Source organism: Acanthochromis polyacanthus, chromosome 1, assembly GCF_021347895.1.
Source record: "Acanthochromis polyacanthus isolate Apoly-LR-REF ecotype Palm Island chromosome 1, KAUST_Apoly_ChrSc, whole genome shotgun sequence".
NCBI classification, from domain to species: domain Eukaryota; kingdom Metazoa; phylum Chordata; class Actinopteri; family Pomacentridae; genus Acanthochromis; species Acanthochromis polyacanthus.
Genome location: NC_067113.1, coordinates 54,884,109 through 54,910,459, shown reverse-complemented (window position 1 = coordinate 54,910,459; position 26,351 = coordinate 54,884,109). Strand labels below are relative to the sequence as shown.

The following is a 26,351-nucleotide window of genomic DNA, read 5'->3' as shown; positions in this document are numbered from 1 at the left end:
GAACTTGATTTTAATTATTGTCTTAACTGAGGAAGACAAGAGTTTTAGTAAGAAATCAGCCTGCCCTGAACATGCTTAAATTCAAGCATTCCTCCTTGTGCTAAATGACCCCTGATAACTCCTCGGGGGCCCCTTGAGGGCCCCAGGCCTCATACTGGGCACCAACACTGAAAAAAAGGAGGGGGATGTGACGTTAGAAGGCGCGCCTCTGACTAGTTTATATAAAGTTAACCAGGCTTAACTAGCCGAACATCCGAAATCATAAGATTTCAAAATAAAGCCTAACTTCTCACCGTGTCAGCTTTTATTGTAGACTGTAAAGCAGGAATATTTAGTTGATACATATACTATAATTAATTGTGATACATTGTGAAACATATGTGTTTCGCAGAATATATGATTATTTATTTTCTGCATGGACTTTGCCAAGGCAGAAAAAGGAGTATAATGGAGTATAATGTAGAATTTGTGTTTATGTAAATGTTACTTATAAATATGCTGAAATACTCCAAGATAAGTAAAAAACATGCATTTAAAGTTGTACTTCAGTAAAAAAATACAGAAGATTGTCACTAAAATGCACTTCAAATATTTAAAGTAACTACAATAATTTTTGCTACAGAGCTGCCGCTGTCAATATTATGTTATTATGAATTATTGGATTTTAATTTATAGGATTAATTTAGTCCATGTTCTGTAGATCAGTTTAATCTGTACCAAAGCATCATATTGCATTGTGTCCTTTAAATTTAGCTGAGCAAAAATGACTGTATTTTTCACTGATATGTGGCAGTATAGCAAGGTTTTAATACGTTATATACAGTCGTGTGATGTTTACTCTCCTTTCCTATTGTTTCTTTCTTTTCTTCATTATTTTATTGCTCTGTGATCCCCTTTGATCGGTTTCCCTAATAAAGTCTGAATTTAACCGAATTTAAGAAGCAGAAAAAATACATTTTTGATTTAAAAATCTACCTCAAAACTCTACTTAAGTACAACACACATACCTTTCATAGTTGACACTTTGCTTTACAAAAAGAAATGTCTTTTACAATGTCCAAACAAAACAATTAGCAAAACCACATAAAAGAGATCAAATAGATCTCATTATTCAATTCAATTGAACCTTTATTGAGGTATGCAGATTTGATTTATAATATAGGTGAGATGTTGGCACACAACTAAGACATCTGAAAGGCAAAACTAGAAAACAAATAATGAACACATTAATAGGAGTGAATAGGCTTTAAAACAGATAAATTAATTAAAAGAAGAACAGATGAATGACTTATTCATCTGATTCATACAGTGTGTTGTAATAATTCTTGTGTGGATTTTGCCAACGCATCCGATTACATCAGATTACATCACATCTAAATGTAGTGGACAGATAAAACGAACCGTCTCTCCGGCTGTGACTCTTATTTTGAAAGTCCTGACCGACTGAGCGGTGCCGCACTGCGGGTAACTGACGGTTGTCAGTCGGGGTGTCGATCCATGGTGCCGCTGCTGAGCAGAAAAACGGAGAAAAGACTTGTAAATTGGCACTACTAAGAGAAATCACTCGGTCAAACATAAACTCTTAAGAGGAATAAATCGGTTCTAGGTAAGTTTACACTGAGACTTTTGTGTTGTGCTGCTGTGCTAACTTTTCTGCTCTTGGGGCTGTGGCTAATTCGCTAACATTGGAGCTAACTGGGGGCTAACGTTAAAGTTAACTAACTTCTCTATGGAAGACGGCTGGCTTATTAAAACCTTACAGCTATTTAATGAGGTGAAACTTGTACTAAGGGTAGTGCTTAAGTGGTATCAGTTGTGTGGTAAGATATGAAACTGAAGTTGAGCTGGTTCTCCATTGACGGCTGCAGTAACTTGGGCATTTCAGGGTATTAACACTTAAGCTAGAACCGTTAGGTGGTAGATTGGTCAATGGCGCAGGAATTAATGTCGGACTTTGGGTTAATATAAAGCAGGTTAATTCATCTTGAGCTGTGTATTTTTGTTCACTGTATGAACAGTGTTTCGTTGCCTGGAGTGATAAAGGGCGGGGCAGGTTTCGCAAGTAAAGATAACCTCCTGGTTCCTGACATATCATCCTGCATGGTATGCACACAACATTACATAATTCTGTCTTTTTCTACGGAGAGAGATGCCTCAGTTCCTGCAGTCTTATTGTTTCACAGCTGCCCTCATGCCCTGTGTTCAGCTCTGTCGCTGTTTGAATTTGCGCAGTGGCAGCTGGCTGCCAAGTTCAGTCCTGACTCCTTCACTGCACTTATGACCCGAGCAACATTCACAGAAAGAAGCTTCCTATCAGAGTCAGATGGTTGGAATATTTAGATCTGGTCCTTGTCATTAATCGTGTGATTGTGGGAACAGGGAAACTGGCCTTTTATGAGGATGACAAACCGTCAATAGCCATTATATTGCCCCATGAATCAGTGGAAGGTATCAGTCATCAGCTGGAGACAAGTCTGGTGATACTAGCCTGGAGATGTGAGATCGGTGTGTTTTGAGTTTGTTGGAGTAGTGTTGTCAGGATATAGCAATTCTGAAAAAGCTGCTGGTTCCTTTTTTTAATGTGGGGGGGAGGCCATGTGAACCGATTGCACAGTCACAGAGAAGTGAGCTAAACTTAGTATGGGTTTTCCAATTTAGGTTGAAGGCACTGCTCTCCATTCAGACCGATCTTTATTGGGACATTCACCAAGAGCGCACATGAAGCAGTTAAAGGGATATGAGCCTTCAGAATTAAATCATGAAACTCATGATTGTCTTGATTCATATCAGTATGCATGAGGAACAGCCAGCAAAGTTAGAATTCAAAATGGAAGCACAGTGTTGTAAGCTTCGATATCTCATAACTAAACTCCCCTAAGAAGCTTTACACGCTATTATAGTACTCACAAATGGGTTTTAGGATTTTGCTCAGACAATCAAGATGTTTGAATCCATCCTCTTGTGTTTATCAAAATAATAAATGGTATTTTTCTGCAGTTTTACAGACTAAGTGATTACTTGAGCTTCAGAAAGCTTCAGCCATGCAAGTCAAATGATTACAAATAGGCTGAATAAACATGTTTAAAAGTGCCTTCCTGAAAAGTCTGCAGCTTTTAATGCATCATGAGACACTGCTCATAGTGCAAGACTGGGGTTTCCACAGGAAAAAGTGCAGAGTTTGCCTGTCGGTGATGTAAGGAATATCCCCTTCCCTTTCATGTAATACTGAATTTCCCTCCATTATGTTCATCTCCATGCTGCTGGCGCGCCCGGTGGAAAGTGCCTGAAAGTGTGGAACAAATACCATTGTTTTTCCCTGTCCATGGAGCAACTGGGTTTTGAGCAGGCGGTCTGGTCCGTCACGTCGAGGCTACAGTTGACCTGGTGTTGATGGACCAACGGTTTCATTGTCTGCTGTTTTGGAGCCTCTTAATGGCAGTTTGAAGCTCTGCCAGTGATCTCTGTAAGAGCTGGATTGGTGGGAGTCTGTAGTGGAGAGGCTCCACCTTGGACAGGCCATATTCTTGTGAGATCAGCAGTCCCGAGCAGCTGTTGAGCTCACATGAGGATGGAGGGCAGAGGTGACTGACTGACAGTGAAGAAAGTCAAGGTCATGACCTGCGATTGCTATGGATACTTCTGATCCTTAAGCTTGTGTGCATGAGAGAGAAAGAAGCAGAATAATGACTGTATTTTTTTCTTCCATAGCCCAGTCGGGATTTAGCAATGTCCTGCTGTGAAAACGCAATATTGAACGGATAGATCGGCTCAGCTGCACTCCCTACCTCTGAGATATTGCAGGCGTTTTATGCAACAAATGAAGGAAATGGAAACTGACAAAAAAATCTCCCCATGTCAGATAAGCAATTTTTATGTGATTAAGACACTGACAAAGTAGTGTGCTATTGTGGAGTATTTTTTTAGGCTTGTGGGTTATTTGACTAAACAAATACTCTCAAATATAAAATGTAATAAAATCTCGAAAAAGATCCCAGAGATATTCCGTTTACTGACACAGTTGATCAAAATTGACTTGTTACTTTACCTTTAAGTGTCAGCAAAACATTTTTTAATCAGGTTTGATACATTTTCTGAGCCATGTGCTGCTCTAAAGCAAGTATTTATTTCCCTGACAAAGGCAGTCAGACATTTTCTTCCAGCTGAAATGTATGTGCGGGTTCTTGCTTACGCTGACATTCATCCAGACAAAGCTGGGAGGTCTCCACATTTATCAGGAAACGAAATATGACACAGCAACCCTCAGGATAACTACACTTACTGCACACATTTCCCCTCCCCAGCAGTTAGTGATGCTGATAGAGGCAGGAACAGATTGTGTGACATTTATGTGGCAATGTCCTTGCTGCACACTCTTGATAAAAGTTTGATCTTAAGTAACCAGATTTACTCCTAAATTAACTTGTAAAGTAGCAGTCACAAGGAAAACTACTGTCACGACACTAGCATGAATCTCCATTACTGTAGTCTGTGTGACAAAGTGCTGTTTTACTACCCTGCTGGTGCTCTGATTAGATTTTCACTCGCTGAGATAAACACACACAGCTTCAGGGCAGGCATGCATGTGCCTGTCAGCTGTGTATGCGCTCATCTCCATGGTGTGTATATCCTGTTGTTTCCTGTTCTTCGACTCCATTCATGACACTGTTTCTGTGTGACAACCCCTAGAACACTCTGAGAAACATAAACATGTGGTGAATAGACGGTTTGCTGGTGGCTTCTGGGAAAGAGTGTGTTTTTGCAGCCATCTCTCCTAAGTTTTACTGAAACTGCCTCTTCTTTTCTGGCTACAACTTTTTTAATCAGTCTCTATTTGCGGATGTCACTGTTTGGTGTGGACTGATATGTTTTTTTTTTTAGGGCTGATACCAGTTATTAGCAATCTCAGGAGACTGATAGCCAGTATTTGGGATCAATACAATTGCAGTAAAACAAAAACCTTTGTGTCAAAATTTAGAATACTTTCTTTTACATGTATTTCATTAAAAGCTAACTTTTCACCATGTATTCCTGAACGTTGATAGGCTATCACTCGTGATATATAAACAATGTGATGGTGCTGTGGGTGTGACGCTGCTCAGCACCACAGAGTGACTACAGCTGGAGAGAGACAACACGTTTAGTAATTTACGTATTTCTTCAGGAATCAGTTTTTAAAAAATGATGCTCGTAATTGAAAAAATTACCGAATAAATTGAATCTTGCGAATCCGTAGACTCCTAGTCACTGGAAAATCATATGACTGCTGCTTAGACATGACTCAGGTCGTCTCACAGCCAGAATACTACAGTAAACCTTCATGTGCTTTTAATAACACCCATGATCATCTCTTGCTATTGCTGTCTCACCCTCAACCTCTCCCCTCTAAGCTTGGCGCTCATCACAGGCAGCTGCTGCTCTCTGAATCATCATTCACAAACCAAGAGACTGTTCGTTTTTGCCTGCTACGCAGAACGGCAGCCTGGTCTGTGCAACTTGGATACAAACTTGTGTGTTTCTTGCAGGGGTTAAATGAGTAGTAACAGTGTGGGAGCCTGCTGAACATACCAAGTCTCAGTTTGGACATGGTAGCACTGAGGAATGCATTTGTTCCCGTCTATCTTAGGGCTGTTGTCAGCAACCAAATTCCAGCATGCTGAGTACATTTACTTATCAGCCTTTAGTCGATATCATTGTTGTGCTTGATTATGTAATCTATAAGCCTGTAATCTAAGAACCACTTTATGAGTATGTTTCCATTGCTTTGATTAAATCACACATTTGTTGACAGACTTATGTATTTATTTGTCACTTTAAATTTCAGTGACAATAGCACTCTGTCAGATACACTAACACTATCTTAACAATACAATCTCTTCATGTTCACTTCTTTCCTGTGTGTTTTTTGCTCATTCGTAGCAGCACACAGTGTTGAATTTTCCAGCGTTCTCCTGCAGAGTGATAGACTGAGTGGACTTCAGACCTCGGCTTAGCCAACAGCATTGTTTACAGTTCTGGGTCAAGCTGTGTACAATTGTTTAACGCAGCCCCCTCCTCTCTAAATGTCCTACAGAACCACCAGTTTGCCGACCGTTGTTCCTTTTTGTTGTTGATTACATTCAACTGGAGACAGAGCTTTTGTGGTGAAGTAGTTCCCCCCCAACATAGTAGCTGATTTGAAGTTCTTTTGGTTATAAAATGCCAGTTTCCATGCATCCAAGTTTGTACACTGACAGTCATTAAAAACTTTGAGACCATATTTTTCAACATAATTTTTATTTTGAAGCCCAAAACTGGATTTTCTTCATATGAATCATTTGTTTAGCATATTGGCATACAGAAACAAAAATTTAAAGTTTCAAGAATGATTTCAAAATAAAGAATTTCACAAAAGGAAATGGCACCTGCCAAACACAAAGTCACAACAGTCAATACCGAGTATGGCCTCCATACTCGGTATATGCGCCGACAGATTGCTGCGTGCATCGAAGCAATCCGTCGGCGCATGCTTTGGCCCAGGCTTCTGATTGTGGGTTGGGAACAGCCCATACGCCTGGCTACATCACTGTAGCTCAAACCGGCCTCCACCATACCCAGTGCCCGGAGACGTTGTTCATGTGATAGACGCGGCATGATGCTGTTCACTGGACTAACAATGGTGGCCTTTTTTGGGCCTTTATATAGGCCTTCAAAACCCATTCTCAAATTGTGCAGATACTCACTGAGTATTGCTTGGTGTGTATTTGGTTCACTTTTGCAAAGTGGCCAACCCATGTGCAGTGAATCATGACAAAATGACAACTCGTCATTATCTCAACTACCAGGGCACGAGATCATCAGTAAATCCACAATGAATAATTACAACCCCCCTACAAGTAGAATTCTGCGTACATTTCTACCTCAAAGTTTCTACTGACTGTCAGTATATGTTTTCATGTTAAATGTTGCCAGGAAAGCCACTTTATTAGAAGCTTGTCACCCCTGCTCACAAGCCTTAGTGTCATAACATCTGGAATTTCATAATCTTGTCCTATTGCTGTCTCGCATTGCATTTGATTTATCACATCTACATCACCACATGAACTCTCAGTGTGCACATCTTGTCAGAACAGTATCACATTAATCATATCACGGTACTCTGTCAAACATGTTTTTGATCTTGTCAGTCTCAGCCCCTCCTTGGTGTGTACCAGAACAGGAACGTGCACATGCAAAGTTGTCACTGGTTTGCTTATATTGAAGCCTGATGTGGTTGTGTTGTCGTGGAGGTTTCTGCTTTGCAGTGTTTGATGTCAGCAGACTTGCAGTCATGTGTACAGCAGATATTTGTGGCTCGTTCCATGTGTCCCCTCTTGTAAGGCAGAGCAGTGATAGGTGAATGAAGAATATGGACAGCTGACAGGCACAAAGCAGGACCAACAAGAGAACCACACTGACCTAAATAATGTGGGATTTTTCATGCTGAGAAAGTCAATTAGTTTCTCATGGATTCAATGTTTGTGTGTCACACACATTGTATTACACACACCAGTGGGACAAAGTCACTCATTGATCAGTGATTGGTCTGATGGTTTGTCACTTGGAGACTATGGTAGTCTGTACTGCACATTAATATGAATGTTTAGACTTTTAAATCTGTCAGTCTGCAGCACAACTCAAAGGAGACCTTGGAGATTATTATTATGGGAATATATTATAATAATATTAATAATATTTTGATATATCATAGAGCCAAGTATGCATTTAACAGGTGATGACCCAAGATGACAACTTGACAGATTGGTTATTTTTCCCACCAGTAGTTTAAAAGCCATCATATGTTTGAAAGAGGGCTGCACAGTGGAGTAGTGGTTAGCACTTTTGCCTTGCAGCAAGAAGATCCCCGGTTCAAATCCCGGGGTGGGCCTGGGATCTTTCTGCATGGAGTTTGCATGTTCTCCCTGTGCATGCGTGGGTTTTCTCCGGGCACTCCGGCTTCCTCCCACAGTCCAAAAATATGCTGAGGTTAATTGGTTACTCTAAATTGTCCATAGATGTGAATGTGAGTGTGATTGTTTGTCTGTATATGTAGCCCTGTGACAGACTGGTGACCTGTCCAGGGTGTCCCCTGCCTTCTCCCGAGTCAGCTAGGATAGGCTCCAGCACTCCCCGCGACCCTAGTGAGGATAAAGCGGTGTATAGAGAATGGATGGATGGATGTTTGAAAGAACATCTTCAAATCTGAGCAGCTGAACCCAGTGAGTTTTGAATTTTCGTTTCAAAAATGGCTCAGTTTGCAATCAGATTTTTTTTCGTTTAATTTTGCTGTTGATTGCTTCAACTGTGAGGAGCCTAATGTCATGTTTGTCAAAGATATTTAATTCTATGTGGAGATACTGTGCTGGTTTTGGTATGAAGTGGGTCTTTAGGGCTGTAATTCAATCAATCTAATGTTTTACTCTACCCACCTCTAGAGTAAATGAAACAATTCGTTAGTGGAAGTTTCCATGCAAATATCCTGGTTTTCCTGGATCTGAATGAGCTTTTGGGGAGTGACTATAAATGGCTGTAATGACAGTGACTCTGTGTTATCTTATATATATATATTATATACACAGTTGTGTATTTTCCTGTTATTTCTGACATTTGATGAGCATAAATATCTACTTTACTCGAGTAAACGAAAGCTTAATTTCCCCCAGACTGGTTACATTTTCTGCTTAAATTCCAATCTTCAAACATTTTGTAGGAAGAGCCAGTAATTCCTCCAGAAAAAAAACTGAATATGAGCACCACATTAACTATATCAAACTACTGCAGTCTGTCAGACACTTGGTGCTGATACCGTAGTATGTGATGCATACAAAATGTCACAGCGATCATTTCTGAGGAAGTGGAGTAAAATGAAATGTCTGGTTATCTCTATAAATAGTGAGGGAGACCTTCTGTTGTGTGTTTACTGATCTGGGTGCATATGTGTGTTTGTCTGTTTGACTGACCTGACTGTAAACTTCAAACACAGTTAAAGGGAGGATTGTTCATTTGCCTCCCTTGGCCTGTAGTAACCACAAAGCTACCCTCTGTCCATGTCCTGCCCTGCAGGCCACGGGCCACTGACCATTGATGGACCCACACCCACACTCAGAGCCGTAGCCCTCATCCTCTGGCTGTCTCATTCAAATGAAAGAGGCCCTGTGTGATCACACTTGGCACTAAAATGTATCTTGTGTGTTCCAGTCACAAGTAGACAGCTCTGAATTAGGAAGGGAAATTTAGTTATTTGTTCTGGTTGTATTTCCAAATGAGTGTATCAAATGTTTAGAACAGTCTAAAAAAACAAACTAGGTGAGTCATGGAGAGGAAGATCCAGACATGCATTTTAATTCAACCTGATGTTATACATGATTAATTAATAGTGTTTAAAAGAAAATAGGTTAGTGCCACAAAGACTTTATATTAAAAATTCTTTGATTTGATTTTAAGGTCACTGATCTGATCATGAAGCCGTATTTGAAATGGGGCCACACAGCCAGGATTTTTAGAAACATTCAGACTGTGGTTATGTTTTTAAAATGTATTTTGTTGACTCCAAGATTTAGAAATCTACAGTGAGAACGCTGAATCCTTTTTTGGTAATCTTTTCTTTCTTTCTAATCACTTGGCCTGTCAACCATCATATAAAATACCCACTGTGTTTAAATTTTGATTTTAGAGTATAAACTACTGCTGTGTTTGAGGCAGGTTGAAACTCTCACATTCCCTGGAAAAACAAACCTGACACCCTCAGCGTCTTCACTTGTTGGTACGGCTCTGATTTAAAAATAGATGGAAATGCATACTGTAGGACTAGCGATAGTTCACAGCCTTCAGATCCCTATCACTAATCAATATTGTTTTACCTTTACTGAACACAAAATTTGTCCCCCTCCTAGTTGTGGTTGCAGTTCGCCTAAAGACACAACCGAGGTGCAATGTCAAATCTGATCTCTAGTGGCCACTTGAGAAGCATTTCCATCCTGTCTCAGCTAGACATAACCACAATCTGAAAATAAACGATTACTTCAGGTACTTGGTCTGAGAGCTGCAGAGTGAGGAGAAACTCTAGGCTGATGAGGGAGGCAGGAGAGGACTGAGAACCTGAGCAGAGACGATGGAAGACAGGAATGAGGGAATGAATGAAGAGGGCCTGTTTCAGGGGGGGTGTTTAGTTTGAAATGATGGACATGAGGAGAAAAGAGTAACAGAGGACTGACTGTTGTACCAGTCTGAAGGAAACGGAAGCTGCCTGCAGTGTGGCTCTTGACAGTTTCTTTTTCTTTCTCTGTGCCGGAGTAGAGACTCAGTTTGCTCCCAGAAACCAAAGTGGTTGCAGTTTGTTGTGTGATGAGGGTGATGAGGTTATAAAAGTGGGTAAATCCACCCACCTACTGTCTAAATTTTCAAACCAGATAACACGCTCTCACTCTCTGAATTAATTTTTTTCTCACAGTGTTCGAGCTCTTATCTGTAAATGATCCACAGCTGTAGTCTCTGAGGAATGTTGCTGTGACAGAACGATGTTGACTCTGTGCTGTTGTCTGTCAGCTGCTGGGTTCATAATACGTTTGGAGTTAACAAGTGTGAGCCGGTGTGTAAAGGACAGATTTAAGTTGTTGTTTGAATATCTGCTTATCTCCTGTTGTACTTGAGCAGGACTGTATCAAAGCAGAGCAAGCCACAGTAATACATCTTTATGACATTTAAATGCACTGGATTTATAGTAGAGACTGACTGGTAGTGGGTTTCTGGGACAGATACAGATTTTTATAGGAGAAAAATTAAGACATTGCTATATCGACCAGTGTTATTTATATAGATGCTTATGTATGTTAAAGTACTATCAGAAAGGAAAATGATGGAGTCATTGTGTCTTATTGTGAAGACACCACTTGACTCCACTGTCGACACATACTCTGCTACATGTACTCCAGAAAGTGCTGAGAATATCCTAAAGAATATACTCTGCTGGACAAACTGTGTGATGACACTATTTCTAAATTATCCTAAGCATCTTTCTGTGTCTCCATGGCCCTTTATAGGTTCAACAAATGTATGGAAAATGGATGGATCTTTTTCTGCATTTTACTCTGAAACATTTTTTAATATTAGACAGCATATATGCCAACACTAATATATTTGTGACAGGCTAAAATTATAATGTATTCAAATTTTGATCAGCTTGTTAATGAAACATAGCCTTCCCTCTTTTCCAACTCTGTTTATGTTGCATCTGCAACTAGATTTTAAAAGGGGATTTCTTTTGTAATTTGTCATTTTATTTGGGTAACTTAAAATGTCAAATATAATTCAAAATATTAATTACATATTAAATCCAATTAATTGGAAGCGATGCAATTTTCCAAATTCACCATGAAGAATATCAAATTGCCACATAACCTGTACATGACTTCTTGTTTGCTTGTTTTTGTTGTTTTCAATATTAAAATACAATCAATATGCAAAGGTGTTTTCTACCTGATACAGATACAAGAAGTTGATACATTATTAAAGTTATCATTGGACCTCTGCAAACAACTCTTGAATAAAACAATTGTCTTATAAAACAGACAAAATAGTTTTAATAATTGTGTTTTAGTCCATGTACCTTGAACTATTACTGTTTGACTGAGTAAAGAAGTGGTGTTAATCACTTTCAGATATCCTGATATTTTGTTTAAGTTTCTTTCTTTCCGTTTTTTTTTTATTTATTTAGGCCCGATACACTGAGTGTAACTTTGGGCAGCAGCGATGTCAGGCGCCTATGATGACTCCATGATCGATGTCTCCAGTGATAGCTTCTGGGAGGTGAGATGCTTAAAATCTTTTCCACTTGACTGCTACTACATCCAGAATCATAAATCTTCCACCGGGCACACTTCTGCAGCATTGCAGTGCTGCAACAGAATAGAACAAGTTGATTAAATTTGTATGTAAAGCACAATATATTACTGTTATAAAACAGGGGTGAAAGTAGTTTTAAATTCTTGCCGGTACTATTACCAAAACCCTCGTCTCACTCTAAATTCATGCATTTTAAAATAGCAAAGTTAAAACACAAACAAACAAATAAAAACATATTAATATTTTACTGTAGGCCAATGGAATAGGTAGGAATTAATAACACTTGAAATTATAGTAAACTTTTTGCTTTAATTGAAACACTGATAAACATCCAGAATACAAGGCTCTAAGAACAGCTATGAGGTCACGAGCAAACACTCAGAATGGAAGTAAACGTTAAAACACATCACCTAAAAGATTTTCCACAGAGGCCTAAAATAGTTATAGTAGTAGTAGTTAGTTTCTGATTTTCTGTGGTAACCCTTCTTTAGTGTCCCTGTCTTTTCCTTTAATCAAAGAGGTTATTTTCCTTGCATTATTACTTTGACAAAATTTTTTTTGACAGTTTTGTAGTGCTTCTCTCCGTTTTTATTTAAAATATGCATCTGTCGATGATAACCGCTGTAAATCCAGTTTAAAGTTTTTCAGCCAATCACAAGAACGTGTGGAATTTCAGGTGTAATTTATTGCTCGCCCCGTCCCAGCGCAAGCGGCGCTTGTTGACGTCTATTGACGAGTTGTGGGAAATGTCCCAGTGCAATAAATCAAGCACACCTACTTGCTATTGGCTGCTATTGGCCATAGCAGTCGCTGTGTTATGGAAAGTAGACACGCATGCGTACTCACGTACTGCTGAGTTAAACAGTCGATAGCAGGCAGCCGGGTGGCGTACCCATAGATACCGGTGGAAGAGCGGCGTACCACCACCGGATCTTTTCCCGGTATACAGTACCGGACCGTTCCGGCTTACTTTCACCCCTGGTTATAAATTACCTTGTGTTTCAGAAATAAGATAATGCCTATCAGAGACACTATCCTTCCTAATGGCTAATGTTTTGGCTTATTTTTTCAGTATTTATTTGGCCCTTTCCCATGTATTCATCTGTCTGTTCTCTATTGCTGTTTTTTAGGTTGGTAACTACAAACGTACAGTGAAACGGGTAGATGATGGCAATCGGCTCTGCAATGATCTCATGAACTGTCTTCATGAGCGTGCACGTATTGAAAAAGCCTATGCACAGCAGCTCACAGAATGGGGAAAGCGTTGGCGGCAACTCATAGAGAAAGGTAGGTACATAAGAACACAAGTCTTACACTGAGATGGATACATAATTTTAATTCTCATAGTCAGTACTTGTTTTATATTATGATAAGACTTTATTAAGAATGCTCACTGTAGTGGTGAAAAGTCAAAGGTATTGTTCTCTACTCTCTTAGAGAAAATGCATTTCCCTAATACATATGACAACAATGTACCACAATAATACAAAATATTAAAGAGCCAATCTTACACGTGTTCAAATAAACCATATCAAGCAGTAGGGAGCTGTGTTTTGCGAGAATTATTCCCTTTGCTGTGTTTTCTTGGGCTTTGTAGCTCTTTTACTGCACAAAAAGCTGTACCACTGAAGGAAAGGGATAAACCGCAAAAGCATTATTTGTGCTCTTTAAAATTTCGTACTTGTATTGCATCAGCAGTAAAGATCTCAGACTAAATCAAAACAGGATTTTCAAAAGACTAACTGGTAAATAACTCTGTTCTAAGGCCCTCAGTATGGTACGTTGGAGCGAGCATGGTCTGCTCTGTGCACTGAGGCGGAGAAGGTGAGCGAACTGCACATGGAGGTGAAAGCAGGACTGATGGGAGAAGACTATGAGAAGCTGAAGAACTGGCAGAGAGACTCGTACCACAAGCAGATGATCGGTGGCTTCAAAGAGACTAAAGAGGCTGAGGATGGCTTTCGCAAGGCTCAGAAACCCTGGGCGAAGAAACTCAAAGAGGTGTGAATTTGAGACTTCTCATGAACTTGTGGGATTTTGTTCATTTTCATGATAATTTGTAGTATAGTAGTGGTATGTTGCAACTGTGCTTCAAATTATAAACATCTGAGCAGTTACCGCAGGGCAAGACATTTTTCATCTCACTGATTATAGTCATGACTATCAATTTTACCCTTCAGTTCTCATGATTACATTTTACTGACTCACCATTGTTTCTTTTCTCTCCATGACTACCTTTGTACTAAACAACCACGCAGCAGAAACACAATTGTAACCTTCCTAGTGTTGATCTAAGATGAGAAGGTAGTGCTGGGCTTTAGCCACAGTGTGCCAACCAGTTATCCTGTCGGCCTTCGATTGTGAATAGAAGGGAAGGAAACAGTGAGGGTTTGCAGGGAGACGTCGGGCATCCCTTAGTTCAAAATCAGGTCACTGTATTTCCTACTACGGCTTTCATTTTAGAAGCCTGTTTACTTGCACGCATTCCTTTCTGTTTCAGTGCATGTGTATGAGTGCACGTTTGTTCGAAGCTGCTGAACATGTTGTTGCAACCTTCATGCTCCTTTCCCCCATTTCCTCTGTGTGTGATGTCACAGGGGGTGGTGACATCCTGGCTTGTCATTGAGGCAAAGGCAAAACAACAGTTTTGCGGTCATAGTGATTTATTGATTGGCCAGACAGACAAGGACAAGTGGTGGTGGTGGAGGACAGCGGGGAAACGAGGCTAATTAACTGGGAAGTTGACATGGTTGATGTGGGCAGCATGTCACTAACAGACATATAACTTATACACTGAACACAGTATTTGACTGATAGACATAAGCCCTCTTGCAAATATGTAACTGCCTGTTATAGCAAGTAAAAAGGAACAACAGGCTTCTGTCCTTGTATTCTAAATGTCGTCTACTTATGAATGCGTTGTTCGCTCAGTGGGACATGGCTGTTCTGGCCTCGGCCCAAGTTACACCTCACGTTGGGTAACACGCTCTTGAAATATAACCACAATAGATGAGTGTGCTTCCTCAATTTTTATCTGTTGCTGTGTAAATATAACAAAGTAGTACAGGAGTGGTTAATTCCTCCTGTCATAAATGAATCACATTGTAAACTTAGCAGGCATCACTGTTCCCACATTTCCTCCTCCACATTGTAGTATATAAAATCTCATCCATAATATTCATTCACGTTCATGATGTGTCCATGGGACATGAATGTAATGATCCTAAAAACAACAAATGGCATTAAATATCCCTGCTGTTTTCCTGAGTGAACATTTCTAATCAACACTCTGTACTTGATACAAATAGCGATAGTCTTCTTAGTAGGTTTAAAAAGATGTAAACTATTTGATAGAATATGGATATACATAGGGTAGCTAACAACAGTGAACATCTTTAAAGATTTAGCTGAATTAAAAGTTACTTTTTAGGTAACCCAAAAAAGAGAGAACTTTATTTTTTACAGTCCTTAGCCAGGCACCAGTCTTTGACAGCTTTTTATACACTTTAACAGATATTTTGTTCAAATTAAATCTAATTTATTGATATAGCATGTTTAAAAAGTTGACCAAGTGTTGCACATGTGATAAGACAAAAACAAAATGTTCAAAAAAGTAAAATCTTTATGTAAAATAAAATGAAAAACTAAAAAAAGAAAGAAGATTTGATAACCAGATTAAAGATTAAATTCTAAAACAAAATAAATATAAAATTTCACAGAATAAGACATAGCATTATAACAAGATCAAAGATTTAATTCTCAAAATAATTTTAATATACAACACTGTAATAACAAGGCAAACAAGATAAGAACTTGTAAAGTCAAATCTTGTTTAGATCAGATCTAAAATAAAATATATAGTATACTAAAAAAAAAAACTAAAGACAATCAGGGTAGGATAAAAACAGATCAAAGATCAAATTCTCCAAATAAAATAAATGTAACATACTACATCTTTAGAACTACTAAGAGCAGCCAAAAGCCACTGAAAACATATCCTTAAAAGTGTTGTTCTAAGTTACCTAGTTACACAAGTCTGGCTACATTTCCTGTCATGTATTTTATCGATGGAATCTACAGGTGGAGACGATGAAGAAATCTTACCACTCTGCCTGCAAAGAAGAGAAGCTGGCAGCCAGCAGGGAGACCAACAGCAAACTGGAGAACAACAACAACCCGGAAGCCCAAAAGAAACTCCAGGAAAAGGTGGAGAAGTGTCAGCAGGAGGTGCAGAAGGTAGGGCTTCCTGTGGAAACGCTCTAGGCCCAGTGTCATGTAGAACACATGACCATTAGATCTAGATCGATATAAGGCACATGTTTTTTTAAAATGTGATTTTTCTTTTCCTTACTTCCACTCAGACTAAAGAACGCTATGTAAAATCCCTTGAAGAGCTCGACAAGTTGACCCCTCAGTACATGGAGAACATGGAGCAGGTGTTTGAGCAGTGGCAGCAGTTTGAAGACAAACGAATTCGCTTTTTCAGAGAGCTGCTGCTGGAGGTCAAACAGCACTTGGACCTTTCCACCAATCACAGGTCAGATATGAGACATTATCTGGTAGTTGCAATTTACTCCTTATTTTAACAAAAGAGGGAATACCAGAATACAATGTGTGCAAAATAAAGGGTAAAAGAAGCCATAGGTTGACAGATTAGACTGTGGCAGTTGTGAGAGGGGCCTAAGGTTTCAATAAATACACATAAAATAATGCGTTTTATGTGCTGTGTTGTCACTGTAGATTCCAGACTGTTTATCACACTCTTGAAGACACAATCTCTGCTACGGATGCTGAAGAGGACCTAAAATGGTTCCGGTCCAATCACGGCCCTGGAATGCCAATGAACTGGCCCCAGTTTGAGGTACTGTATTATAATTTAGATTTACAACAATGAAAGAGTATATAAGAAGAATGTTTGGTAGATTAGAAACTATAAAGAACCAGAGAGGTTCTGAAGAAGTTTTCTCTTTACAAACAGGCACACTGGGTTGTGATCCCTGCCTTTACTGTATTACAGGAACCCTTAAGGGACGGCTTTTGTTGTCGACTTTATGAGATGAAGACATACAGTAACAGTTCTTATACATTATTTAGTAGGGTACTTAACTATGAATTGAAGTTCTTATTTGTCTGTTGATGTCGAGCATGTCCTCTTAAGAGCCACTGGTGCTCTCCCAGCCCCAACTGGGACAACCACCATTGAGGAGAAATTCTGAAATATGTGGTACCGAAAAAATGCTTTAGGACAAAAAAAAACCCAAAAACATCATGGGCAGTATTCCCATTGCTTTTTGCCATTAGGTTTAGCCCCAGCAGGAGTTGTAGCTTAATGTAATTTTTGTCGTATCGTGTTTAGCAGCAGGGATGGAGGTAAATCTATCCTCAGCAGTCAGAGTGGCAGTGAGAGGAATGTAGTTGGTCCTTTTCCCAGGAGGAGGTGACATAAGAAAAAGGAGGGGGAAAGGCTGCACTTGCATCGCTGCAATTTATAGTGCTGTTGAGTGCTCTTATAGGCTTAGCTGTTCCAGTGAGGTGACTTCTACTACGTTTTCTTCTTGAGTACATCTTGGGTGTTGGAGAATGTTTATAGGACAGACACATTTTTCTCTGTAACAATTTCCACTCAACTTCAAAGAACAAGTCAGACCTGTTCACACAGCATGACACAAGGAATGTGAATGAACAGAACACAGCACGCTTATGTCTTAATTACCCCGTGGGCTATTGATTATATTGCCTGTGTCGGTGATTCTACATGCTCTGCAGCTTTTAGATCAGACCGTGATGTCCCCATTAACCCTGTTCTACACCTGCTTCCCTTCCCTCATGTCTGACAGAATTTGGACTGGTCCCATCCTCGCTCCTTTAAGAGAAGGTCCATTGTAGTGAGTTCTGCATGGGAGGGCTGTTCTGTCACAGCAGCCATGGGGAAAGATCCTTTATTCCCACTTACACTCTCACTCCTTTCTTCTTCCATTTGTGTGTTTGAGGTGGTTACGTTTGTGTCTTTAATTTAAGCAGCCGCACAGAATGTTAATCAACATAAATTCTCCTGTCACACATACAGAAACCACGACTTTCTAAGCAAATGTGTCACATATCCACGTCCGTTTTCATTCTCTGTACCGACAGGACATTTACATACTTCTGTCTGGAAATCAGCATTGCAAGAATTACCTTGTTCTTTCTAACTTTTGACACTTGAGTGTCCACCTTCCCCTGATCTTTACGGCTGTTCCTGTGAACCCTGCAGTGTCATATGATGCCACCATGGCCCTTGTCATTAGCCAGACAGAAAGACCTTTGATCTTTAAAGTTTGACAGGCCTGATGAATCAGGGGTCAGACAAGTACTTCAGAAAGCTCTGGGGTTGTGGTTCCTATTTCAATATATTATCTAGATTTTATGAAGGACATTAAGGCAGTTGTCTAAATTTTGTTAGTTTATTTGAGACATTTAACTTCAACATTATCACTATGTCGTGATGGATACTGGTAATTTCCACTGTCTTTCAAATAAACTTTTACAATTTTAATGACTGTGAAAACACAGAATTGTTTCAGCAAAAAAGACTTGAATTTAAGCTACATTTGTGACTCTATCCATACACAAAAAAGAGTTATTTGACTTGACTCTGACAGAATCGCTGTAATTTGATTGAAGTGCTCCTTTTTGCTCCACTCTCCCTGGTTATCCTCTGGTGGAGGCTGTGATCTCTTGGTGCTGTATTTCTTTCACCAGGTGATGGATACTGCACTTGGTTGTATCTCTCATTTCGTGCAGCTTACACTGTGCTCTAGAAACACAAGTGCATGCACAGTTTTAAACTCCAGAGTCAGTGTCATGACTTGAGAACTGTTTTACTGATCCTGGATTTTGCTGAAGTGTGTGTATGATGCTGTGCACATGTCTGTGAGATGTTCTCCCACTACTAGCTGTGAGGCATGTTTTCAGTTACGCTCAACCTTTCAGCTGCCCAAGACAGGCACAGGTGTTGGTTTAGTGTTTGATGGTAATGTGTATGTGCATGTGTCTACCAGGACTGGTCCATAGACCTGAACCGAACCCTCAGCAGACGAGAAAAGAAGAAACCGTCAGAAGGCGTCACGCTGACAGGCATCAGTCAAACTGGGTCAGACCAGCCTGTTCAGCCTGCCAAGACCAGCAGCAGGTAGATATCTGATCACTCACTGACTCACTTTTTCTGTCTCTAACAAACATACTGAAAACTGAGCGTCTGTGTTTGATGCACACACAATCACCCTATTTTATGCATCCATACTCCCAACACCAGAGATAATCCGCTGCATATGCCATCTTCCTCTTAAGGAATGCCTGTTAAACCTTACATAAGGGGCCGCCCCAGGAGTGACGTCTTGTTATATGACTGTCCCCATGGCAACTGTAAACGTTTTGTTACAGACTGTTGAGAAGAAGTCATCCTCGGGAGACTGAGTCTGCTGGCACATAGCTGAAAGCATGCCAAAAATAATGTGGAAATATTAATTGCACACACAGAGACCTTTATGAGCTTTAATATTGGTACTATGCTGGAGGCAACAATTAAAAACTCAGCTTACGAACATGTTTTTATTTCAGAAAAACAGCATTCACAGACTTCAAGAAAACATCTCGTTATCTTCCAGTCTATGCTAGGTAATCTGATCTTCTAACGATCTAATTAAAAAAAATAATCAGTGTTTAGAGCCACGTCATGTTTGATTGGCAGTTTTCAATAACATGATGTAATTTTTGTAAGCCGATAAGATAAGAAGGTATTGTCCTTGCTGAGATATTTGTTCAGGGTGTTGTGGCAACCGCACCAAGGACTTAACAATTTTTCATGGGAATGACAACAAACATCTGATTAAAATAAAAACTATAAACACACTTACTCACGCGATAATAAATCACATCGTATGTTGTCATTTATTTGATTTTATCTGCCTGTGTCTTGGCTTTAACGCTTCACATTCCTTTGTAGCTTTGTAATGAGGTTCCCTTATTTAATGTGCAAACACCTGCTGTCTGCCCTTACCCAGACACAGTCGGAAGTGGTGTGTGTTCAGAAATTATGAGAGTGCTAGTGGAGTGTTTAGAGGAGTCAACAAAGGGAATGTCAGGCATGGAAAGCATTTGACCTCTGAACTTGAGGAAGTTGGCTCTCATGGGACTGACTGATGCTCCTCCGACTAGCATTTACAGCTCATTGTTTTCCTGTCATTTCCAACATACAGTATAAGGGCATGATTCGTGATTTTGTGTGAACTGTACGATTTATTTTTTTCTGCATTTTTAAGTATGAAGCTTGGATGAACGTGCTTTTCACACAAACTGGAGAAAGCAGTAATACAGCTCTTTGAAAACTTTGCTTCATTGTTGTAAGGTCGACTTTGTTTGTTGACTGTAACCATCCAAAGTTACAGTTTGCCAGACTCCCACTAGAGCAATGTTTGGTGTAATAACGCCACAGGCTCAACTCAGAGAGCATGACATGACTATGCAAACAAAGGCGTTGACTTTTCTCTGTTTTACACTCTCAGGGGCCAACTGATAGCTGCTGCTGTGCATGGTCCAGTAAATCCATAAACAGGGGGTGCTGTGTTTCCTCTGATACAAGTGGAGGCCTAGTGCAAGTTTTGTTCCTTGATGCGGAAAGTCACAATGGCAGGAAGTAAACTGCCCTTGAGTGACTTCTTCAGAAGGATTTTACAGCTAAACAATCCTGAGCTGACAATTAAGTGTTGCACAGGGAGTGTCTTCTTGGTGTTTTGGTGGCTTTGTATTAATTATGTGGTACAACGCCTGTAAGTGGAAAAAGTGCAGACTTTTCTGTGTGGAGTCCAGCGTGTTGTTTTGTTGACTGGATACAATATTGTGTCAGTCATGCTATAATTACATATAAATAAATGCAATAATTGCTGGGTCAAAGGGTAACCATTCACTAAGCCTCATCCCCTTTAGTTGCTGTTGCTATGGGTGTAATTTCTGAAGCAGTGGGTCTTTGATGTCTCAGGAACAGCCTCTCCTGTCTGGCTGTCAGCAGCCAAGTTAATGGTAGTTCTTATCAGCTTATCAACTAATTAAGATAAAGTTGTCTCCGTCTAATTCATTAACAAAACAACTGTGACCAGCTCAATTTTTCAAATATTTCTCTGCATGAGGGTCTTACTTATATTTATAAGGCATTTTCTCCTCATATGCAGTACTTAATTACACACACACACACACACATACATTTTACAGTATGCACATCTATACATTTGTATAAGCGAGTGGTTGTAACAGTCATGAGCTGTGTTTTCATGATCCATTTACAATTTTACAGTTTGTTTTTTTTTGCAGCCATATAGTGTTTGCTGCTTTTCAGGTAATACTTAGATATAATGCTGGTACATAATTATAAATTGTATATCTAAATATCTCTACCCATAGTCACCACCATATTGCTGTTTTTGGATAAATACACATATTTCAATATAATATTGGAAGTAAACCTTTATAACACAAATCTTTGCACGCATATATATTTTTTGTAACATATTATGGCTGTACAACATCAGCCTACATGAGCGTGATGGCTGCAACTATGTTATTATAGCCTTTTATTGTTGGCAGTCTAAGGCACACCTGTGCACTAATCATGGTGTCTAATCAGCATCTTGATATGGCACACCTGTGAGGTGGGATGGATTGTCTCAGCAAAGGAGAAGTGCTCACTATCACAGATTTAGACAGATTTGTGAACAATATTTGAGAGAAATGGTGATATTGTGTATGTGGAAAAAGTTTTAGATCTTTGAGTTCTTCTTCTTCATCTCATAAAAAAACGGGAGCAAAAATGAAAGTGTTGTGTTTATATTTTTGTTGAGTGAAGAAAAGCTCACATGCAAGCATTTCATTAACAAGCTACTCATCAATCTATTGCTAACATATTTACAGTTTAAACAGAGCAGTTAAAATCTCAAATATGATTTTGGGTGGTGTTTTATTGTTATATTATATAAATCCTGCTGCTTATGCAGAAAATGGGGAGAACTACTGCATGATTGAGATATCTGAGGGGTGTTCTGCTCTCCAGACAGCTTCATTGGCATTATATCTAATGGGTTATCTTGTTGTTCTGACTACAGAGACTGGCCACAAATGATGATTTAAGTCAATCGATGTAGCAAACAGCTTCTGTGTGCTATGTCCAGAAGCCTTACCTCTCATCCAGTTGTCTTTTACTGCTTTTGTCTTCTGTTTGCTCTGTAGAGGGCTCTCTAGAGAGGGTCTCTCTATTGGTCTGGTTTTCTTTACTTCTTTTAAACATTGCCATACTTGCAAACTGACACTCGGTAGCGTGTTTCTTTTATACGCTCTATACATGTCAAGTGTATGCATCACTGCAGTCACATACATACCACTTCAACATGTGGTGAAATCCAGACCTTTAAAGGCTGACTGGTTGTTAAGCTGTGATTGAACAGTAACTGTTCAGTGAAGGGGTTTAGTGAATGGTTAGCAGAACATTTCAGCTCATGTGGTATGTTCCACTTTAATAGTGTTATGTTGCTTCACTGTACGTTTCCACTATACAAGGTCAGAATATCAAATAGATGGAGTTGAAAAAGCTTGTTCGTCCCCATCTTCACCTCTCCTTCCCTGGCTTTGACAACAGGCCATGTTCATTACTGGTGTGTATTTATGTGTGTGTGTGTCAACAACATCTCTCACTGTGTCCCATGTTGTCAGCCTGACTGTGCCCGCTAGTACAGCGCCAGCGGGTTCGAACCCGTTTGAAGATGACGAGGAAGAGGAGGAGGAGGAGCAAGAGGCCGTGGAGCAGCAGACCACAGTCAACCACATCAGTGTGAATAAAGAGGAAATAAAAATGTTGGTGAACAGGAGCGAACACTCCGCCCACCCGCAGCATCCTCACCTTTTCTGTTTCTATCTTTGCTCCATGGATCGCCGTTCGTGCCGCGTCTCCTGCCATTTCTTTGTCTTGGTTACTTTTCTCCCCTCTTCTTCTTCTTCTTCTTCTTCTTCATCTTCTTTGTGTTCCTCTGTTCCCCCTCAGGTGGCAGGTTGCTGTGTTGCTCTGCATGGTCACTGAATGGCATTGCACACAGTGTGTGTCTGTCCTTTACTCCTAACAGTTTCATGTCTTACAGAAATGTCATGCGCATGGAGGCGCATGTCTGCTGTGGGAAATCCAAAATGTTTGTCTTACAGTCAGATCTGAATATTAGAATGCTTATACACATGTTCATAGTTTGATCAATAATTTATTTTTTATTTTGTACCATTGTCCCACAATTAATAGTCTTTAGAAGATATAAAAGTGTTCATGCAGCCACAAATGCATCAAAAACAATAAAGATATAAATATGTGAATTTAGCTTTTAGATAAACATTCTTGACAGCATTTTTTTATCTGAAAATGAACACCACTGTTTATTAAATGGCTGAAAGGATGCCACAGTAAACCAAAAGTAGATTTGCAACTGTAAACCGGTCTGACTGTAAATCATTTGTGTGCGCTGATACGCATTTACTGTTTTTCAGCTTTGTCTGTCAGTGTAAGTCCTCTCTGGTGTTTAGGTGGCTCCCTCTGCTGGCTGTTCAAGTTTAAACCCCAATCATACATACATGATGATTATTTGTCTTGCTTGGTCTTACGTTGCTATTTTTTCAGCAGCCTTTTGATATGTTGTCATGTTTTCTTTTTTTTTTGCCTTGCCTTCCCTCAGCATTGTGTGCACTTTCACTAGAAGCTCTTGATCTCTAAGTGGCATCAAAGCGATTTAAAAAAAAAAAAAAAAAAAAAAAAAAATCATTTATCATGCCTGAACCAAAAGCTTGCCTTGTAGCATTAATGCCTTCAGTCAGCATGTTTTCCACTTGTTTGGACTGAACCTAAAGGAGAATGTTTTCAGGATGAATCACAGAGCTATATATGGATTTGAAGATGCATTCTAGGCTTTTGTGTGTTCTTACTGTACGTGTATTGTATTTATTTATTTTTCTTGCTTTTCTAACTTTGAACTTTCACGCCTGGCATGTTGGGTTTTCTCGTCAATTTGTAAAGCCCTGAGAAGGTCCTGGTTTTACTAAGTGGATGTTTTGTCTGTCTGTCCAGCGCCAGCAGCAGTATGGAGAAGACTCCAGACTGGTCGGATGAAGACACAGGCGGTAACCCTTTCTCCACCAACGGTGATGGCAACCCGTTTGAAGACGAGCCAACCTCTCCGGTTGTATCTGTGCCTGTCAGAGCCCTGTATGACTATGAAGGACAAGAGCAGGATGAGCTGAGCTTCAAAGCAGGTACACAACAGGAGTAATGACTGAAAACAAAAGCTACTCTCTCAGATATCGTGGTTTCTGTAATAATAATAATATTGGTCCCTTTCATTGCTTTCCCAGGGGATGAGTTTACCAAAATTGGTGAAGAAGATGATCAGGGTTGGTGCAAAGGCCGACTCAAGGCTGGGCAAATAGGCCTGTATCCTGCTAACTATGTGGAAGACATCCAGTAATGAATCATCACGGATGAAATAAATGTGAAGAAAGAAGGCGATAGTGTTTTATGAGACTTGACAGTGCAGATGGAAACGTGAGGCTCAAGACCTGTTTTCACCTCTTTTCTCCCTGATGGTGAAGACTGGATTGGAGTGGGAGAAGGACAGAGAAGAGAGGCAGCATGTGACAGAAGGACCACCTAAGATGTTGTTGCTTCCTACAGATTGACCCTCATGCAAAAGTGGAAATTAACCACGAGTTTCCAGATGATTCCAGGATGATCACAGAGAACAGTTGCTGTCAGTGTAAGATATATGTTACTTTGAATCCCATTTATGCTGTTACAGAAATAGCTACTCAAGTATATATTAGACGAGACTCAATGAAATGTATGTGTGAATTTATATTTCGTTTAAACAAAACACTGGGATGACAGTCTGACAAATCGTCTTGCAATGTTACGTGCAGCCTTAATATGCAAGCCACTTTTTAGTTCAGTAAGGGAGATGAATCTGTTTTTAACTGTAATAAACCATTTCTTTTGATGGAATTCAGTCCATAAATGTTTAATAAATGTCAGATTTTCTTTAAAAATAAGACCTTAGGTTGAGACGTTTGTCAGAGCTTGATTTTAAACGAGCGCTTGCATTGTTCCTTCCAGGATTTAGATTTTTCATTCAATTCGTTACTGTTCTGATTATTTTAGAAGGAATGATGAAGATCAGTTGGGTCTTTTCCTTAAATCGTCTTCATTTATTAGGCTGTATCATGTCGTCCCCGGAGTTGAATGTATATTCACTGATTGTATTTCTCACTTATTGATTGTTCACTGTTGCTGATGTTACAACCACTGACCTGCCCCCTCCTGAAAAGCTGTCCTGTCTCACAGATCTCTGCTTTCTGTCGATGATAGATTGTAAAACTTTATGGTTTATTTCTCATGCAACACTGAAAGTTAATCTCACTTGAATTGTCATGTTTTAGTTCTCACTACTTGACAAATGTCACGTCATGGGAGAATATTTTAGTGCTTCGGAAATATATTACAAGTTATAGCAATAAAACCACAGAGAGTGGTATTGCGTACATGCATGTAAATAGCCTGGATTTAACATATTAGAACAAATGAAGCATTGCGATCAGATGATATGCAGTTGGAAATTGATGATTGTTAATTTATGATGCCACAAGTGCTTTTGTTCTACTCCTGTTAGAATGCTGTGATTGGGAAATCAGTTTGTACATTAATTGAATGTTTTATGACAAATATCCCTTGAATCTGTTATTTTTGTTATAATTGTAAATATGTTTCTCCCTTCAGAGGGCCATACACATTTAATTAATCAGCAAATACTATGTGAATAATTTTGTCTTAGGAGCTATGGCATAAATGGACACAACTTTTTTTTTCCTAGCTTAAATAAGCATTTTGATCATTAAATATTTTCTCAGACTGTGTTTTTGCGGAGATGAACTGCAGACTTTTCACAGCTCTAAATTCATAAATGCCTAATGTATGAGTTAAAATTTTTTTAAAAAGTGCTATTTGATGCCTTTAACTGCAGCAGGAGAGGTAGATGACTTGGTTGTCTTTTAACAGTGAGAAAAGGTTTTCTTGCCATGTTTTCAGGGCGTGCTGCTGTCAAAACGCAGCAACAACTGTACTTGCACAGTAAGGTTTGTAAATGTTGTCCCACAACATAATAAATAAATTTATTGGAAAAATATTTACTCTGTCTTAAGTGCGCATCATTTTTGTGATTAATTTTCTTTCTCACGATTCACTAATCAAGCAATTAATGACAGTTCTGTTGGTTTTAATGTGTCTCGTTGAAGTAAATGTTAATGTGTTATAGAGTCCATGCAAACAGAATTCTGGTTTTCATGTTTTTATACACCAGTGAAAACATGATTATGAAAGTTTAATATTTCTCCCTCTAAACCACCTCTAAATCTTATACACAGGTCCTTCAAATATATGTGTTGCC

The 26,351-nt window shown here is 39.4% G+C and overlaps 1 protein-coding gene across 2 annotated transcripts; it reads left to right on the top strand.

The window, feature by feature from the left end:
• Nucleotides 1-1,439: 1,439 nt before the first annotated feature.
• pacsin2 (protein kinase C and casein kinase substrate in neurons 2) lies at nucleotides 1,440-26,090 on the top strand. Of its 2 annotated transcripts, XM_051950528.1 has the most exons (11): nucleotides 1,440-1,606; nucleotides 11,729-11,820; nucleotides 12,987-13,143; nucleotides 13,622-13,857; nucleotides 15,937-16,092; nucleotides 16,218-16,393; nucleotides 16,597-16,717; nucleotides 18,897-19,027; nucleotides 22,594-22,734; nucleotides 23,984-24,168; nucleotides 24,268-26,090. In XM_051950528.1, exons 2-11 carry the CDS (start codon nucleotides 11,764-11,766, stop codon nucleotides 24,378-24,380), a joined length of 1,473 nt encoding a protein of 490 aa, XP_051806488.1. In that variant the 5' UTR covers nucleotides 1,440-1,606; nucleotides 11,729-11,763; the 3' UTR covers nucleotides 24,381-26,090. The 2 variants fall into 2 exon arrangements, with proteins under 2 accessions (XP_051806488.1, XP_051806490.1); XM_051950530.1 differs by lacking the exon at nucleotides 22,594-22,734 and having other exon boundaries at nucleotides 1,443-1,606.
• Nucleotides 26,091-26,351: the final 261 nt, after the last annotated feature.